The sequence below is a fragment of the Mastacembelus armatus genome, chromosome 1 (assembly GCF_900324485.2).
Source record: "Mastacembelus armatus chromosome 1, fMasArm1.2, whole genome shotgun sequence".
Classification (NCBI taxonomy): Eukaryota; Metazoa; Chordata; class Actinopteri; order Synbranchiformes; family Mastacembelidae; genus Mastacembelus; species Mastacembelus armatus.
Genome location: NC_046633.1, coordinates 15041318 through 15058547, shown reverse-complemented (window position 1 = coordinate 15058547; position 17230 = coordinate 15041318). Strand labels below are relative to the sequence as shown.

The following is a 17230-nucleotide window of genomic DNA, read 5'->3' as shown; positions in this document are numbered from 1 at the left end:
ATAATTCGTGAGGCAGAGTTATTCACAGATTTTTGAATCCAGGCCTGACACCCACAGTACACACTTGTCAGAGACATCTACCCACTTCTATGTTGTTCTGGGTTACCCACTCTCATTCTCAGCTCTCCACTGGTCCACATTTTTCTGCCTCAAGCATTTCTTGGCTGTCGTTTCTGGGTCAGGGACGTTTTTTATGGAGACTGTGACAGCCGTAGGATTTATTGTATCTTTAGTAAATACAATAATTAAAAATCCCACTTTTTTTTGAATAAGTTTTTAAAATGTCCTGCATAAGTGATGGCAGTTTTATGTGGGTGCCTTGCATCTTATATACTGTATAACAAGACATATTTGCCTAATTGGAAGCAACGAGAGCAGGGCTGTCAGGATGAGTGACTGGCTGACTCACTAGCTGACAGGATATCTGCACAGAGGTGTGGACCACACATTGCATGCACATATGTGTTTCCGTTATCACAAAGCCAGAGAGTCACCGGAGCTTTATGGGACCCACAGAGAGGCGACATACTTTAACTAGCATCACTGTCTGTCTGCCTCTCATGACACAAATCACCCTGAGAGACTCTTCCTCTGGGGAGGTCTCAGCCACGGCCATGTTTCTACTAAGACTTTAACATTTAATGGTGTGCTTGTTACCCTGGATGTGTTGTTAGTGACAGTTGCTGTGCAGATTCTTCAGACTACTGTGGAAGCATCAGTTTTAATATAAGCAGAGAGTCAGCTGAGATCTTTTCTGGAAAAGTTTTACTGAAGAGTCCAGCTTTGACTTGTGGTGTTCAATTGTTTTTTGGTTGTTGTTTTTTTTACTTTGGCAAGGAGCTTCAAAAACATCTGCTATCACTCACACACACACACACACACACACACACCCTCACACACACACACACACACACACACGTTTCCCTATTACTCTCATATATACCATCTCCCGTCTTGGCCCAGTAATCATGCAGTTTAATGTTATTACCATTACTTGGAAGACAGAATACAATAATTATGTGCTCATGTTTTTCAATTTCATGGTTTTTAACATTGCCTCAGCTACATTAATAATGCAAAACCAGAGGAAATATTACACAAGACTGTCTTTGTGCTGCCAAAAACCTGCTCTACCTCCACCTGTAACCAGTTGCTACAAGACTCTCAAGGAGATGCTGGCAGACACACACACACACCACACACACACACACACACACACACACACACACACCTGCGCAGTTGGTCTTCACTCATCCAGTTCCTGTCATCAAATAACATGCTTGTAAGCAGTTTTTCATCAATGAACCATCTCAGTACAATTTGTTTGTCTGGCTCCATGTTACTTTGCTGGTTCTGTGATAGTGTTTTGTGTTCATCACCCCTTTAATAGAGGCTGAACAAGGCGGCTACTGTAGTAGTTTTTCAGATCCATTTATTCAATGCACCTTCATATCCTCTTAAATTATTTTTGTATGTCCTTTGAAAGTCTCACCCAAACTCTCACTGCCATGCTCTACCAGTGGCTCTACCCTGTCTGCTTTTTTGCACTTTGGTGAAGGGATTTGGAATTCTGTGTCCTGCAGGCTTGGAAGTTGGGGACAGACTGTGCAGTTGTGCAGATTCTCCGAACTCTGTTTGTAATGCAGAGGCAGCAGCAAAGATCACATCTCTCTGCCTCTCTTCTTTCATTCTTTGATCACTTTTAGTCATTTGAGAGACTCTGTCATTGGGAAAGAGTAGCCTTGTTCATCCTGCTGCCTTCTGAATGCATGTGGAGCATACTCAAAAAGTCATACTTTTTAAGTTTGTATGAATGTGTTGGTCTGCATGCTCACAGGTCCTTGCTAATTTGTTGCTTGCTTTGTTGCATTCTCACTGTCCTCCCTCCCCTCCTCCTCCTCCTCCTCCCTCCTTCCATTTGCTCCCTCCCCTGCTCGCAGGTCTGGCCAGAAGGGTCTCCATCTATCTTGACAGGAGTAAGCAAGGAGGTGAGTGTCACCATTCTCTTCTCTCCACCTTCACTCCTAGAGCAAAGGTGCTGCACTAAACAGCTGGCAGTGTGTCTCTTTTTGGATTCTTTTGATTCCTCCTACCACCACCATCTTCCCTCATTCTTTCATCTGTCTGGTGATGCTCCATCACTCCATCCCTGGAAGTCACCCCAAAGATTAGAGAGTCATGAAGGAAAAAATGAGGAAAACGTGATGGGCCAACATTACTCATAATTATTTAAATGCTAAGTCCTGCTCCTTTAGTTTTACTTTTTACTTTCATTTCTAGCACAACACACCTGCATTTGGCAGTGATAACTGTGTCACAATTAGTAATCAAAACATACATTTTAAATAGAAAACCCTGTAAAAATATATGCTCTGGATTGCCAGATACATGATATACTAGATGACTGAAACTAAAGCCAAATGTCCCAAGCAAAAAATCGGAACCCCCATCTGTTGATGATTTGTGTAGCAGGGATGTGAATATAGAAACATTACTTATCTTTTTGTTTATGAAAAAAAACATATAAACTAATTAAATAATCTTTGGAAAAATGTTTAGTTTGGGGGGAGGGCCTTGCCAATTGACCCGTCATATAGCACATGGCTATCTGATTGAAATACACATACAAAACACTATTCAAATAAATGCATATATGCTTATATATTGGTCAAAAAAATAGCTTTTGTCTTTAGTAAAGCCGAACCTGATCTTCAAAAGACACTGCTCCCATTCCTCATCTTCACCTCAAAATGGCTTCTTTCATGTATTAAAAATACATTAATTTCAGCTGTTCCCAAAGGTGTCGGTGTTTAATTGGGAACATGTTGGTGCTGTGTGATTTTTAATAGTGCAGAACCACCCAGTCCATCTCACCGGAGGGATCAGCCTATTAAATTCCAGAGGAACCAGTGAAATTAGGGGACTGTGGTTGGCACAGGATGGAGCCCCTATTCCTGCAGCTGCTGCTCTATTAGTATGCAAAGGGTTTACATGAGAGAGGTTTGGGCAAAAACAAGAGGGAGATATTTTTCAGGTAAAAGTGAGAGAATTCTTATGATGTAAGATCAGAGAGAGGGGTAAAAGAGGTAGCTGGACAGGCAAAGGATAGATCAGGGGATGTGGTGAGAGAGTACAGAGCTAAAATAATGAAACCAAACAAGTAGAAGTTGGATGTTGTGTTTCAAAATTCTAGTATTGTTTATTTCAGGGGGATATGAAGCACACATAACAAACCACAAACATAGATACTCCTTACCCGCATTGGAGTTCTGATTAGTGTTGGTTCAGGAATCAAAGGGAGTGAAGCACACAAACTTCACATCTCAGCAGATTAGATTGAGAGCCCATCTAATTAGGTTCTCATCCACATACTGTTAATGATGTTTCAGCTGGGATTTTTTTTTCCTTTCTTCATTTGCTGCCCTCTTCTCACTACCACCCTGTCATGAGTGGAGATGAGTTTTTCTCTGTTATCTTTTTTAGTCCATTTTCTTTTGGCTGCACAAGTAAAAGTAGGACAGCCCTCTCCTCTTTGGCTTCAGGGAGGCAGTCACTGTCCTGCTCTATCTACATTTAGCTGCCTGTGCCTTGTTAACATTGGAGTTCTGGGAAATTGCTAAATTCGGAGCAAAAGACACTGTGACAAGACACTGAGAGATACATGACTTAGACGTCTCAGGAAAATGAAGCAAAAAAAAAAAAACCTTAGCGGTACGTTCACTGCAGCCTTCACAGGAATTCAAAGGATGGGGTTTTAGCAGACAGTAAATGAGAGACAGAGACATAATTTTCCTAATATGTTGATGAGGCGTAATTATAGCCGGAATGTAGGAAATCTTAAACAATAAGGTCATCTCTCTGAAACTACTGGGTTAGAGTTGAGCAACCTCCCCAGAGATGGGTCTTAAGAATGGGTCGTGTATGGGGCCAGGTTGTTTTTCTTTGTAAAGCTTCTGAGTCTAGTTGGGCAAATGGAACTTAAAAATATAACATCTCTCTCTGACTGATTTCAACTCTCGGTAATATCAGGCATCAGTGACATTACTCTTTGGCAGTACCCAGGTTGGGTTTGGGTTGTACGATGTTGGCACAAACATATTTATGTATTTCACTCCTCCACTTCTCCATCAAAAAGTTGTAGTATTATTTCATGGCTTTTGGAAGTATTATTTTGAACAACATTTGGGGGTCTCCCTTGTGAATTATATAAAATTTTGTGAGAATTGAATGTGAGAACCAGAATATTCAGGTCAGCTAGTGCTAATGTCATCTTATGCCTCATTTCACAAAGTCTCTGTCAACCAACCAGGTCAAAGTGTTTCACCTCCCTAGATGCCAGGCCCCACCCTCCAAAGGTTAGACAAATGCCAGAGCAGAGGAGTCTCCCTGCCACTCAGAGCACTCCCATAGATAATGTCATCTTATGTTAGAGACCAAAGCATGGCAGGCAAATCTCAGGGGATCTTGGAGACCATTTATTACCAGAGTCCTGGATGAACCTTACTACCAAACAGGGTAGAGGGGGGGCAGGGGGGAGAACCAGGAAGGCCGCAGTGCTGGTTTAATGAGCTACAGTATGTTCGAGAGCTAGTCAATCACTAAAGATAATGGTGCAGAATAAGAATGCAGAGAAAGGCGCCTTCTCCAGAGAGAAAAGAGAGGAGCGAAATGAAGATGTTTATCCAAAGAAATAGATAAATATATCACAAATTAGGGATTGTCTAAGCACGCTGGCGCAGGAACAAGATGATCCACCACAACTGCTGGCACTCCGCCTGTTAGTGTTGTTAAAACTAGCTTTTTTTTTAGTAGCTTGTCAAAGATTCAACATGGGAGAAGCCATTCTGCTAAGAATAACATTATAATTTCTAATATTGTTATTGGGGAGAACATTTAATCTCAGAGTGGGGGCAAGAGGCAAAGCTTAAAGAAAAAATGCACATTGAAGCTATCTATACCTCCACCTCTGTAAACTGAGGAAACACTGCCCACACTCAATTGCTCCTGTTTGTCTTTCTCACATTGCTGTTCTGTGTATTGATTTATGAGTGGGTAACTAAGACCTGTTCAGGCCTGCAAAGGTTCCCTCCAAGGCTGAATTTTCTGCTGTTTTAAGCAATTGAGTTTTGACCACCAGAGACAAAACTGAAGGGTTTAAAGTTGCAAATCTGTGAGCTTTGACCCCCCCAGACATCCCAGTAAACTTTTTAGATTGGAGTTAGGGAGAAGTTCATCATCAGAAGTGGCGAAACAAAGATTTGATAGCGAGAGAAAAATGTGTGATAAAGGGAAAATGGCGCAAATGAGGAGAAGTTGGTATGTGGATGGAGAGCTAGAGCGGGATGACAGGATTGGAGGAATGACCAGAGAAATGAGACAACTTGGATGATCAGTCACACAGTGACTGGGCAAATGCTTTTGTGGCCCCAGAACTGCCAGTTCCTTGAATTCTCAACACTCATCATAAAAGTTTTTTGGGAATATATACCAGTATATCGTAATATTAACTGACATGGTCTGGACCTTTATTCTACTTTATTTCTTTTTAGATCTTAACTGCAATACACAAGATGAAAAGTGCCATGGATGCGAGATTTGATGAGCTTAAAGGGTCCCTTTCCAGCCTTGAATCAGCATTATCTGCCATTTGTGATCGAGATTCTAGAGCCGTAGCGTATTTTCGAAAGCATTCTTAACTTAAACCTGCATTAACAGTTTTTTTTAGCTACTTGAGTGGAGCAGAAACAAACTGAACACAGGTACACTATCACTCTTTATGTGGAAGACACTTAGTATTTAATAACAGCATTCATCTAGAGCAGGGCTTATGACAGAACAGTATATACACTTCTTGCTGGTTTTGGTCTCCACCAACTCATGGGGAAAACCCCTGGCTTTTGGGCTGCTAAATGCTTCCCTTGCTTTTGTTTGGTGCTGGACAGGTAGAAACGATTTATTTAGAGCTCTTTCAGTGAAAACAGCTGTCTTCTACTGGTGGTAATGGTTCTGGGAGCAGTTTGAGTGAATAAAACAGAGTTGTGGACCATAACATCAAAACAATGAGCTGAAAAGAAGCACTGTAAACAGAGTGGAAAGGTTGTGTGACAACTATTCTGTTTGTCACTTTGCATGACTCCTTTGTCAGTGCATATACTCATGTTATCCATTGTCAATAGAATAAATAATATTGATTAGGGGATTTGCCCACTCATCATGGATTTGTAGAGGATCATCATGTGGTTATTTGGTAAGATCCAAACCTCCAGGACAGAGACAATATTTTAACTGGATGATGTTTTTGAAGAAGGAACTGTTTACCTCAGCCCTGTTTATCTGAGTTTTGTGCTAACATGTTTTTGATCTCTAAATTAGTTTGTTTAATCAGATTGTCACAGAGCAAACACTAGGTGATGTAGTGTATCCCCCATGGATTTCTCACCGTATGAAAACATAGAGGAAAAACAAGAGCTGAATCAGAATCTTAGGAGGGTTTGCTGATGCTGATGCTCCTTATCTGAGGAGAAAATGATGTACAGTGTGTGCAGGGGAGTCTTCTCTTCTCCACCCCTCATTGTAACCCAGATTTCCTCATTGCAGAGCTGCCAGCTTCAAAGGGAATGCCTCCTCTCTTCTCACAGCCTCGGAAATAAGCCAGCATCAAATGGTTTTCCTGCATGCTATCCCCCACCATGTACCCACACTGCCGGCAGTATGACGTTGTGACACAGTGGAGGGTTTGAAACCACCACATGGGGCTTGGGTTTTCCTGACAACACAAGCCAAGTAGAATAGTAGAAAGGCTTGTCACAGATGGCTCAGCAGAAGAAAGCTAATCTAAGTCACGACTTATAAAGGAAGCACATGGAGAGAGCGCTAGTAGGAAAGGGTCACAAATGGTGTTTACATGTTCAATATTGTTCAGGGCTTGAAAAGAGAAAAGTAATGGAGTCCTTATTTTTCTCCCACCAGTTCAAAATTGTATCAAAGGAGCTCATTTACAACAGTAAAGAATGAAGACAATGCATGAAGCAAAGTGGTGGCATAGGTGGGTGAGCTGGAGATAGATATTGATTGTGGAAAAAAAAACAGGAGGAGGAAGTGACTAAGAGACAAAGAAGGAGGAAATGAAGCATGGAGTCATGAGTTTCAGGATGAGAGGAGGCTGTTTCTGTTGCCTCTGTGGTAAAAGCGTTCTTGTGCGAGAAAGATGGAGAGCGTTTCTGGAGATCCTGCCTGTCCTTTTATCTCCTCTCCTTCACCACACAAACCTCCATTATCAAAAGAGCATCTGCACACTCCTCAGCTTCATGACTTGTGGTGGCTTATGGTCCACTGTGTGTCTGCAACATATCTGAATACACATACCGTACAACCAATGTAGTATGGACAAAACTGGTCCAATGTCTACTCCTGTTCTGGAGGATATCGGTGACTTTGAGGCCAGAATGAAGTGCCACCTGAACACATCTGAAGTCAAAACTGTTTATACCTGAACACATGCAATCTGTTTGTTTTTATTTCGGGTTCAAACAGAAAGCTTTGCAAGGGATTATGGGATTCCGAGCAATACAAAAATGACCTGTTGAAATAGTTTGAAAGTTGAAAATCTCTAACTTCATGCAATTTCAGGTGAAATTAGTCTGGAGGCTCTACAGTGATTTGCTGAAAAAAAATTGTTTAGGAAAATCATTTGTTGGGCAGTTGATGAAGTTGTAGCTCATTTGCACAGTTTTTACTAAATACTCATCTACAGTGAGCACTAACATGCCCACAGCTGGAAGTGGCAGAGGAATCTTTTGTTACCCTGGGGTTGATCTGCACCAGTAGAGGAGGGCAAGACGAGATAAATTACACAAATGGAGATAAGGGTGAAAAACTTTGAGTGGATCTCTCCTCCAGATCACCACCTCCAGATCTTGCACGTGGTTGTACACAGAAGAAATAATGCTTCCAACTGCAGAAAGATATAGTGCAAGTTTCAGATGCTGTTCAAAAATCTGAAAAGCGTTTTTTTTTTTTTTTTCATACTCAGCCAGAGGCCTCTGCCAGGCATTACTGAGCCAGCAGGCCAAGTGTGGCTGAGATGGCACTGCTCACTTGATTCCTGCTGTGACTGCCAACATATGAAGCATCTTGCTGTCTTTAGCTTCTTCCCTCCTCACTTTCTCACTCGAATGCCATTTGACTCATCCAAGCCACAATCTGCTGACAGGCTCAGTTCCAGGGTCAGTGTTTGCATCTCCCAGCGGTCGACTTGTCGAGAAAGATGCAAAATCCAAAACCACACTTCCATCAGCATGAAGTCGGTTTATACACCAAAGATTGGAACTTTTATTAAAAACACTGACTTTGCTGACTGTATGTAATATGTAACTTTAGACACTGAGATAGAAACTTATTTCCTCCGCCAGGTCGTGTGTGTATTAGGTGGATCGACACATGCTGTGTGTGGTGAACAGCTGTGTTCGTGTGTGAGGGTTAACATATAAATAATAAATACATCAAATTAACTGTTTAAAAACAGTAAATGAAACCTGCAGTTTAGATAGTGTGTACAAATTATTCTTCGTAATTTAATACTACATGCTCATATGTCAGATTTTGGACTCCATTAAAGCTTTTTTTCCATGTTAATTATGATTACAAATTCACCTTCTGTTCTGTTTTGATTGAATGTCCAAATAAATGTGCGTAATAACAACACATATATAACTGTGGTGTTGCTCTCTGTTGTAGGTGCAGGCATGGTCGTGGACTGGGAGCAGGAGACGGGTCTCCTCATGACATCTGGAGATGTCCGCGTCATCAGGATCTGGGACACAGACAGGGAGATGAAGGTCCAGGTATGCTGCTCATCTAAAACGATTACACTGGGAGAGACGTGTCATTCAGACCTTACAGGTCTGTTATTAAAGACAATTGTATTTATTTCTTGCTTCTCTTGAATCAGTCCTGTAACAAATTTCTTAGAGAGTGGATGAAACGTTGTTGGTTACTGTTAGCGATTACTACTTTATTACTACTTGATTACTCTTTTTTTTTTTTTAATAACGATTGATCTGGCAATCTTTTTTTCTAAAGACCCTTCTAATGAACCGCTCACTAACGCCATTGTTAAAAGGGTTCAAATGTTGCAAATAGAGGCATATCATGAAGTTATAACTCATTTTATTTGATCCTTACAAACAAAAATATTTAGTAGATATGTTAGAGATCACATTTCCCTTCCATGTGAAATAATATTGAACTTAGAATAGATATAGAATCTATATATATAGTTATGCTTTTATGTTTTTTCTCTTTGGTTTCATGCATCTAATGGTGCTTGTTGAGCTCCTCAATGTCTTGAAGGATAGACTATACACACGTACAAGGAGCTCAGCCAACCCTGGCCTGTGGCTGCACGAGCCAACTGTCAATGAACCATATAACTGATGGTTTCTGGTGAAAACAGGCATTGTTACAACAGTGGTACCTGGGCGGGTGTCTTTACAAGTCTTTGCATGTGTCCACCAGGACATCCCAACAGGAGCAGACAGCTGTGTAACCAGCCTGTCCTGTGACTCCCAGCGTTCGCTCATCGTCGCAGGACTCGGTGACGGATCAGTACGCGTCTTTGACAGGAGGATGGGTCCAAATGAATGGTGAAACACACCTTATCCTCACAGAGAATGTTGCATTTCATCAGCAACTTACAGTTTAATTTCCAGGCACTTTTTTTTTTTTGGTTTTTTTTACTGTCTCGCCGTTTTTTAAATACATTCAAGAACACATACAGCAGTTTCTGTAGGTATTAACTCCTACACAGCTCTGTGTTATTCACTTCTCTAATCTATATTTATTTCATATAGCGTGCTTTAAATCCTCCCTCTGGGTTCCCACCTTTTTTATTGGATCATGGTGGAACCATAATACGCCCAGTTGGTTAAACATTATTTTATCTCAGTCCCAAAAGGAAATACAAACTAGTTAAACCATGAAGTGGTCCATAAATCTTTAAGTAAAGCTGCTAATTTAGTTGTTCCCCTTAGACATGGAGTTACATCTTTCAGCACCTTTTATGCTCCCCCTTTGGATCATCCAGGACTAGTAGATACTGTACTGGTTTGTTTAAGGGAATCTTCGTGGTTTTGTATGTTAAATGTATGCAGCAGTGTTCAAGGCAGGAACTTTTAAAAATGTTCTTGATCGTTCCTCTTCTGTTGATGTCTCCACCTCATCATGCAGTTTTTGCAGTTATTGGCTTTTTTCAGTCATGATCACATGGTGCCACCCAGTGGTTACTCATCTGTATTGCATGTTACAGCATAGATCTGCCCAAACATTTTACACTGCTGTGTCCTGCATACTGGATATTTTTTTTTATTAAAATTTACAAAATATTCCTATTTTTTATTAAAAATATAGGGGAAATGGCTTTAACATCCCATGTTTAAAAAAAAACACAGTTTCATTCAGTTTAAAACACTATATAACCTATAAAATGTTATAAATTTAATTAAATAACATTTAATAAAACTATCTCCAGACCTAGTGCAACTATACCCCATAGTTTCTTTTGTGTGTCCATTCAAGCTTTTTGGTCAGGCATTTTGATGTTATTTCTTTAGTGAATATGTACAACACTAATGTAAACACAGATCCTTTCAAATAATATAATAATAATAATTTATAAATTAAATATAAATGTATTAATCCTTGGTTTATCTGTTCATCTCAGCAAAAAAACATATAAGTAATAATACCCACGGTTACAAGATCAAATGTTCTCAATTTTCTAAATTGAAGCGTTACATTCATGTTGCATTGCTTTATTTTTCTTTCCTATAACAGTGTTCAGAATATATTATAAACCAACATCAGTCTTCACACAGTACTTCAGCAATATTGCACCTGAATGTAGTCAAGTACTTTACATCTTGAATATAATACACTTTTATTGTTTTTTGTTATTATTTCATACCAGCATGCAAATATGAGTGTGAAATTGTCTGTTTTGATTGCATTTCGCCTTATTTCCTCTTTTTATGTTTTTTCTTGTTGTTAATACTGTTTCTGCAATAGGTGGATTCTGCTTTAATACCTCCTCAGACGTTATTGTTGTATAACTTCGAACTAAGTGAATTGTATTTAGTTTAAAAGTACATGTTGTAGTAGTTGTTCACAGTATTACATCACAATATCTCTGGTGTTATTTCCCAGTATTTGCAGTCAGGTCATTGTGATGCAGCACACATTTAAGCCTTATGTTATTGACATTTGCCCGCGGTGTGTCTTTGCAGCCGGGTGATGACCTACAGGGAGCACGGGGCCTGGGTGATCAAAGCTCATCTACAGAAGGAGGCAGACGGACATATCATCAGTGTCAGGTACATTCTTTGTCCTTCTACTAAGATTTCAAAACAGTACCTGAACCATCTTGTTGCCTGAACTGACTTTGCCCTTGCCTTACAGTGTTAATGGAGATGTTCGGTTCTTTGAACCACGGACACCAGACTCTATCAATGTGCTGCAGACGGTGAAGGGGTTGACGGCCCTGGACATCCACCCACAGGCTAATCTCTTTGCCTGGTGAGTTTGTGTCTCACTCCAAAGAAAAGCTCATCAAGGGTTTTAAGGTCAGATCCTACACAAGACTTCTTGCCCTGGTCTTTTTACTTTGTTTCCTTTGTCTAAACTAGTAAGGATAACCTCCATGAGGTTAAATTTCACCACAGAAGAAATCACATGCACTGTGTACAGAATATAACTGATATGATGCTGAGGTGAGACTCACTCTCTCTCTCTCTCTCTCTCTCTCTCTCTCTCTCTCTCTCTCTCTCTCTCTCTCTCTCTCTCTCTCTCTCTCTCACTCTGTGGTTTTATCCTCTGCCCTCCAGTGGATCGATGAACCAGTTCATAGCAGTCTACAATGCTAATGGCGATGTGATCAGCAACATCAAGTACTATGACGGCTTCATGGGACAAAGGATCGGGGCCATAAGCTGTTTAGCCTTCCATCCTTACTGGGTAAACCAATGCTGATGATCATTTATTACCACAGATTTCCTGCAGCTTTGTATCTGAGCCTGGAGTTATCAAACATTTCAGAATTGCTCCAGGATAGCTGTTGTATACACGAAGTGGAGTAAAAAGTAACTACTGACATAATCTGAGATGTGAATAAAAGAATAACATGGAACCGCTCACAAGGTACCTCAAAATTGCATTTCAGTGCAGTATTTAAAGCTACATTCATGAAATTTTTTACTCAAGCAACAATTGAGTTATTAAACTACTGTAGCATATTAGCAAAGATCCCAGCATGCATTGCGAATTAAATCCGTTCAGACTTCTATTTTGTAGTTTGAAAAAAACAGATGGTGGATACGTGTGTGACTGTAATACATGTGTGGTTGTTTCTTTTGATAAAAGTGAAAGGGATGCAGACCTGGATGAAGGCTGATATTGAATTCAATCCATGTTGTCTTTGAACTGACACAGAGTGTGTCTCCAGCAGCTGCAGTTCTTCATGTTGAATGAAGATGAACCTTGCAGAGCCAGTCATGTTTGTTATGGTGGGGTTCAAAGAACTACCAAAGGAGTTCAATGGATTAATGAACTGAAATCAAATAAATGAAACGGAGCCTTACACAGCACAGCATTTTAATTAAGCTGAAATTGATTTGTAAGTTCAAACAACTAAGCACTTCAATACATTAACAATTCTAAATCAACTATACTAAGACCAAAGTTTACACAGCATCCATCCATCCATTATCTATACTTGCTCATTTCTATTTAGGGTCACAGGGATCTGCTGGAGCCTATCCCAGCTCTCTTTGGGTGAAAGGCAGGGGTACACCCTGGACAGGTCCCCAGTCCATCACAGGGCCACATAGAGATGAACAACCTCACACACTCACACTCACTCCTATGGGCAATTTTTTTACACAGCATGCAGCATGCAACCCTTCACTCCAGTTTACAATAAGCCCCCAATTTACAGTGTAGTGGGCCCCATTCCGCCATAGCTGACGTGATATCTAAACCATGTCTTAATGTTGGAAAGGTTGGTTTTAGAGAAAATCATAAAAATCTGTAAAACCTGCATTACATAACTTCATATTTCTCCATTAGCAGGATGGTGAGCTTTATCAGATTACGTATTGTGCAGTTTAGACCTTCCCGTTTGTTATGCTTTTGTGTGAACACACACATTATGTCACATGTAGGAGTCTATGTTTAACTACCCTGCCTTTTCTCTCTCTCTCTCTCTCTCCAGCCTCACTTGGCAGTAGGCAGCAACGATTACTACATGTCCATCTACTCAGCAGAGAAGAGGCTCAGATAACACACCAGCATCCATTACCCCTGCTCCCCACTAAATCCCCACATATGACTTCTGACCCTGAGCCATGAGCTCCAGGCTGTAAATCAGTTTTTTGTTGTACATATGCAATTGCCACTCTGAATGTTCTAGTGATGGCTGCTGACAAAAACCCATGCTACAAACGATTATATATATATTATTATTATTATTATTATTCTCATTGTTTATTCATATTCTTATTATGAAGCTAATGATTGTAGACTTGGCTGTGCTGAGGAGTGTGTATATTTAAAGAAGAGGTTCTATTTAAAAAAAAAAAAAAAAAAAAAAAAAAGTACCTACCGATGACTAGGGCTTCTCCTCAACGCGCAGCAAGCATCACTACCTGAAGGAACTGTGACCCAAATCAGATGTGGTGAGGGAGGGGTCATCCAGAGGATGACACACACTGTTAAAACAGATTCCCTGATGCAGGAAGCACGGACTTGCCCTCTGCTGGACCCCGGTGTGTTTATAAAGGAATTTTAATGGCCACCTCAGACCCAAAGGACACAGAGTTTTGCTACTTTGCTGCACCGCCGGCAAAACATTTGTAAGGACGCAGCCAGAGATTATAGACTGTGCTCATTCTTGCCTGAAATGTTAACCAGGCAGACATGATGAGTGTGTGTTTGTGCGTGTATGTGTGTTAAAATTGATTATAGCACAGATGTGCCCCACAGTGGGCCTTCATAGCCTTGGGTTTGATGCCCATAGAGACGCGTGGTCCCTTGCTAGAACTCTCCTTCTTGCTTCCCTGACCCCGGCGTGCTAAACATAATCATAAGCCCTTTTGTTGTGGCTCAGAGGGGTGTTTTGTTGGTGTAGTTGTTTTTTTTTTTTAAATAATAATAGTAAGGGAAAATTTCCATTGCCCTTAAGATGATGCATACCCTGATATCGCACACAGGTGGGTTAGATTTCGAAAATTAAAACCCACAGTCCTACTGCCTGCCTGCCCTGCAAAGCAATAAAAACCTTCTTTGAGTCAGTGTCAAGCTCCTCCCCCAGTGTTTCCATTCGAAACGCCTGCTGTCGGCCTGCAGCACTGTATGCTGTTGATAGTGTGAGACAGTTGGAACTGGACCCAAACCTGTCCAGAGGTGCCACACTACACCATCTCTATTCACAGCAATGTAATTTTTAAAAATTTTTTTTTATATACCAAAGAGTACCAGTGCCCACCCACCCCCCACCCCCCATCTACACACATCAGTGACAGAAAAAATATCAGTTAAATCGATTTTCTTAGCATTGTCTAAATTTTCTGCTGATGAATATGTCCAAATCCTTCCCTTGTCTGCCAGTCCATCGTTTTCTTGCTTCTAGAAAACATAAACCAAGGGGAAACTTTCCCCATATAGACACACTCAGAGCACAGTAATGTAGGTTTAGAGGACTTAGATGATGTAACACTGACTCTTCACACCAGGAAAACACTGGCTATACATTATGGACCAGTTTTCATGCAGAGGTCTCTGTTGTTCTGTTGTCCCTGCTTTGACATGATTTTGATTTTAGTGACAGACCTGTGTGGTTTGATTTTTTTTTTTTTCTTTTTTGTTCAACAAAGTGCATGTTTGTGTTGAGGGAGGGGGGCAGGGCAGGGCACTCTTTAACTCTGTGTCCTAAATCTTGCTCAGGTACTCCATGAGCCGCCTCACATTGCTGCCAAGCAACTGCTCGCCTCCCTGCTGTCTGCAGCATGATGGACAGGTGGGGTTGGTCACATGACCTAGTGGTGTGTCACTCTGGAGATCATGGCCATGTTTCCAAATCATGTTGACATAAATGTAATTGTGGTGCTGCATGTTTGGTAAAGATGTCTCTTATTTAGACTAGAGACTCTTGTGTTTTTGTTTGACACCACTGTGCCTCTTCAGGGGGGCTGCAGCTTTGTTTGTTTAGCTTTTTAAAAAAAAAACTCATTTTCCTTTTTTTTTATAATTTTATGTTTTTAAATTTGCTTTTGCATTTTATTTGCTTTGTTTTCAGTGAAGTGGTGGGGACAAAAGTGTAGACAGCCTTAGCATCTCACTCATCCACACACACGCTTACTGCACACAAGCCTCTCCAGCCATACCCCCCCCCCCCCAAGCCATTGCCAACATTTTCCAACAGCCACCCCTCCTTTCATTCCTGCCATGCCCACCTTAGCCCTCTGCATCAGGCATCACGAGTTTTGGCCTGAAAGTGAACAGGGAGCGTAAGCGGCTACAGTTTCAGTCATTACATCACTCCCCACCATCACCAACATTACCTGAGCTCTTTAGCGCGCTCTGTTATTTAGCAGGACTCAACTACATCACCGTCTCAGCCAAAAGAGGCTGGCACATCACTCAGAATCACATTCGTCTCTAAGTATCTTTGAGTTTTAGGATTTTAGATCTGGAGGAAACAAAAGAGACTAACAAAGTAGTAAGAATGGAAAAATGAAAACAATCAGCTTCGTCTCTGTGACTTTACACTGCTTAGCTGACTGTGGTTTATAAGGCAGGAGATGAAATGTGTGAAATAAACCAAATACAACACTGAATATTGTATGTTTTTGGCATGCTGACCCTTCATATCAGTCCTTTAACTTTTTAGTAGCAATTTAACTTTTTTAATAGAATTTCTGTGGCGGTTTTATAAAAGATATCAGACTCGATGTTGACAAATACCTGACCTTGAAATAGTAATCTTAAATATTAGACTTCTGAGCTGCACCAATAAAGCACTGAGGTCAGTTTGCTCAAAAACAACCCTTTAAAGTTGCTAGAGGTTTTGGGACGCCTCTGCTGGCAACAGCCAAGTACTTTGAAACAGTGAACAGTGAAAAATTTCTTTTTTAGACTTTTAGAAAAAACACCCAATAGTAACTCTGTCTCTTATAAATGATGTTTATATCCAATCAAAAAGTAAATACATCCAGTAGGAAATGTAATTGCTGGGTGGTTTATGTTCAAAGGTAACTTTTGGTTGTTTGTGTTTTGAATGATGAATGAAGCAATTCATTTATTAATGTAGCAGAATCTCAAGAGATGCTTTGGGTAGATGGCAGACAAACAAAGCACACCACTGTCACATCATGGAACAGGGTATTCAACCATAAGCATTTTTTGGTTGTGATTTATGTGAGATTTATATTGGTCCAAAGAACGCATCTCTCTCTGTAGCTATCTGGCTTATTAGGATTAGGATTTTTTTACTCCACTTAGGAGTTGAGGATATTGATTCTATTGATTATCTCTAACCCCCCCCCAATTCCCGTTTAGGGTCATGGGTATCTGCTGGAGCCTATCCCAGCTCTCTCTGGGTGAAAGGCAGGGGTACACCCTGGACAGGTCACCAGTCCATCACAGGGCCACATAGAGACAACCTCTCACACTCACACTCACTCCTATGGGCAATTTAGAGTCACCAATCAACCTGACATACATGTTTTTGGACTGTGGGAGGAAACCAGAGTACCTGGAGAAAACCCACACAAGCACAGGGAGAACATGCAAACTCCACACAGAAAGGCCCCTGATGGGTTTCGAACCAGGAACAGTGCTAACCACCAAGCCACCGTGCTGCCATTGGCTGAATCTCATAAATAAAAAATAATTCTGAAATAAATCGTTATGAAAAAGAATATTAGAATTTTTTTAATATTTACCTTCTGTGTTATTATATATTTCATACTGTTATATTAGTTTAATGCTGAATTCTGAGGCTCAGTTTTGTTCACAGTATTTTATTTGAGTTCCATCTTAAATTAATTAATGAACCAATGAGGACAGAAATGTTGTTCCTCAGTGTTTCACATGGCTATGCCAGGACAAGCCACACTGGAAAAAGTATGCGTACCAGTGTCCTGTAGGGGCCAGGCTCAGATTTATGTCAGGGAGAACA

At 40.7% G+C, this 17230-nt stretch overlaps 1 protein-coding gene across 5 annotated transcripts in view; it reads left to right on the top strand.

Annotated features, from left to right (window-relative positions):
• Nucleotides 1-15887, top strand: part of rptor (regulatory associated protein of MTOR, complex 1) — a 146486-nt gene extending 130599 nt beyond the window's left edge. For 3 of the 5 annotated variants that reach the window (XM_026303246.1, XM_026303249.2, XM_026303250.1), the window contains 7 exons: nucleotides 1941-1988; nucleotides 8737-8843; nucleotides 9517-9644; nucleotides 11283-11369; nucleotides 11455-11571; nucleotides 11880-12009; nucleotides 13265-15887. In XM_026303246.1, coding sequence (XP_026159031.1) covers nucleotides 1941-1988; nucleotides 8737-8843; nucleotides 9517-9644; nucleotides 11283-11369; nucleotides 11455-11571; nucleotides 11880-12009; nucleotides 13265-13333 — 686 coding nt within the window. In that variant the 3' untranslated portion in view covers nucleotides 13334-15887. Of the gene's footprint in view, nucleotides 1-1940; nucleotides 1989-8736; nucleotides 8844-9516; nucleotides 9645-11282; nucleotides 11370-11454; nucleotides 11619-11879; nucleotides 12010-13264 lie in introns of those variants that run through there. The other 2 variants (XM_026303247.1, XM_026303248.1) reach the window with 2 other exon arrangements.
• The last annotated feature ends 1343 nt before the right edge of the window (nucleotides 15888-17230 follow it).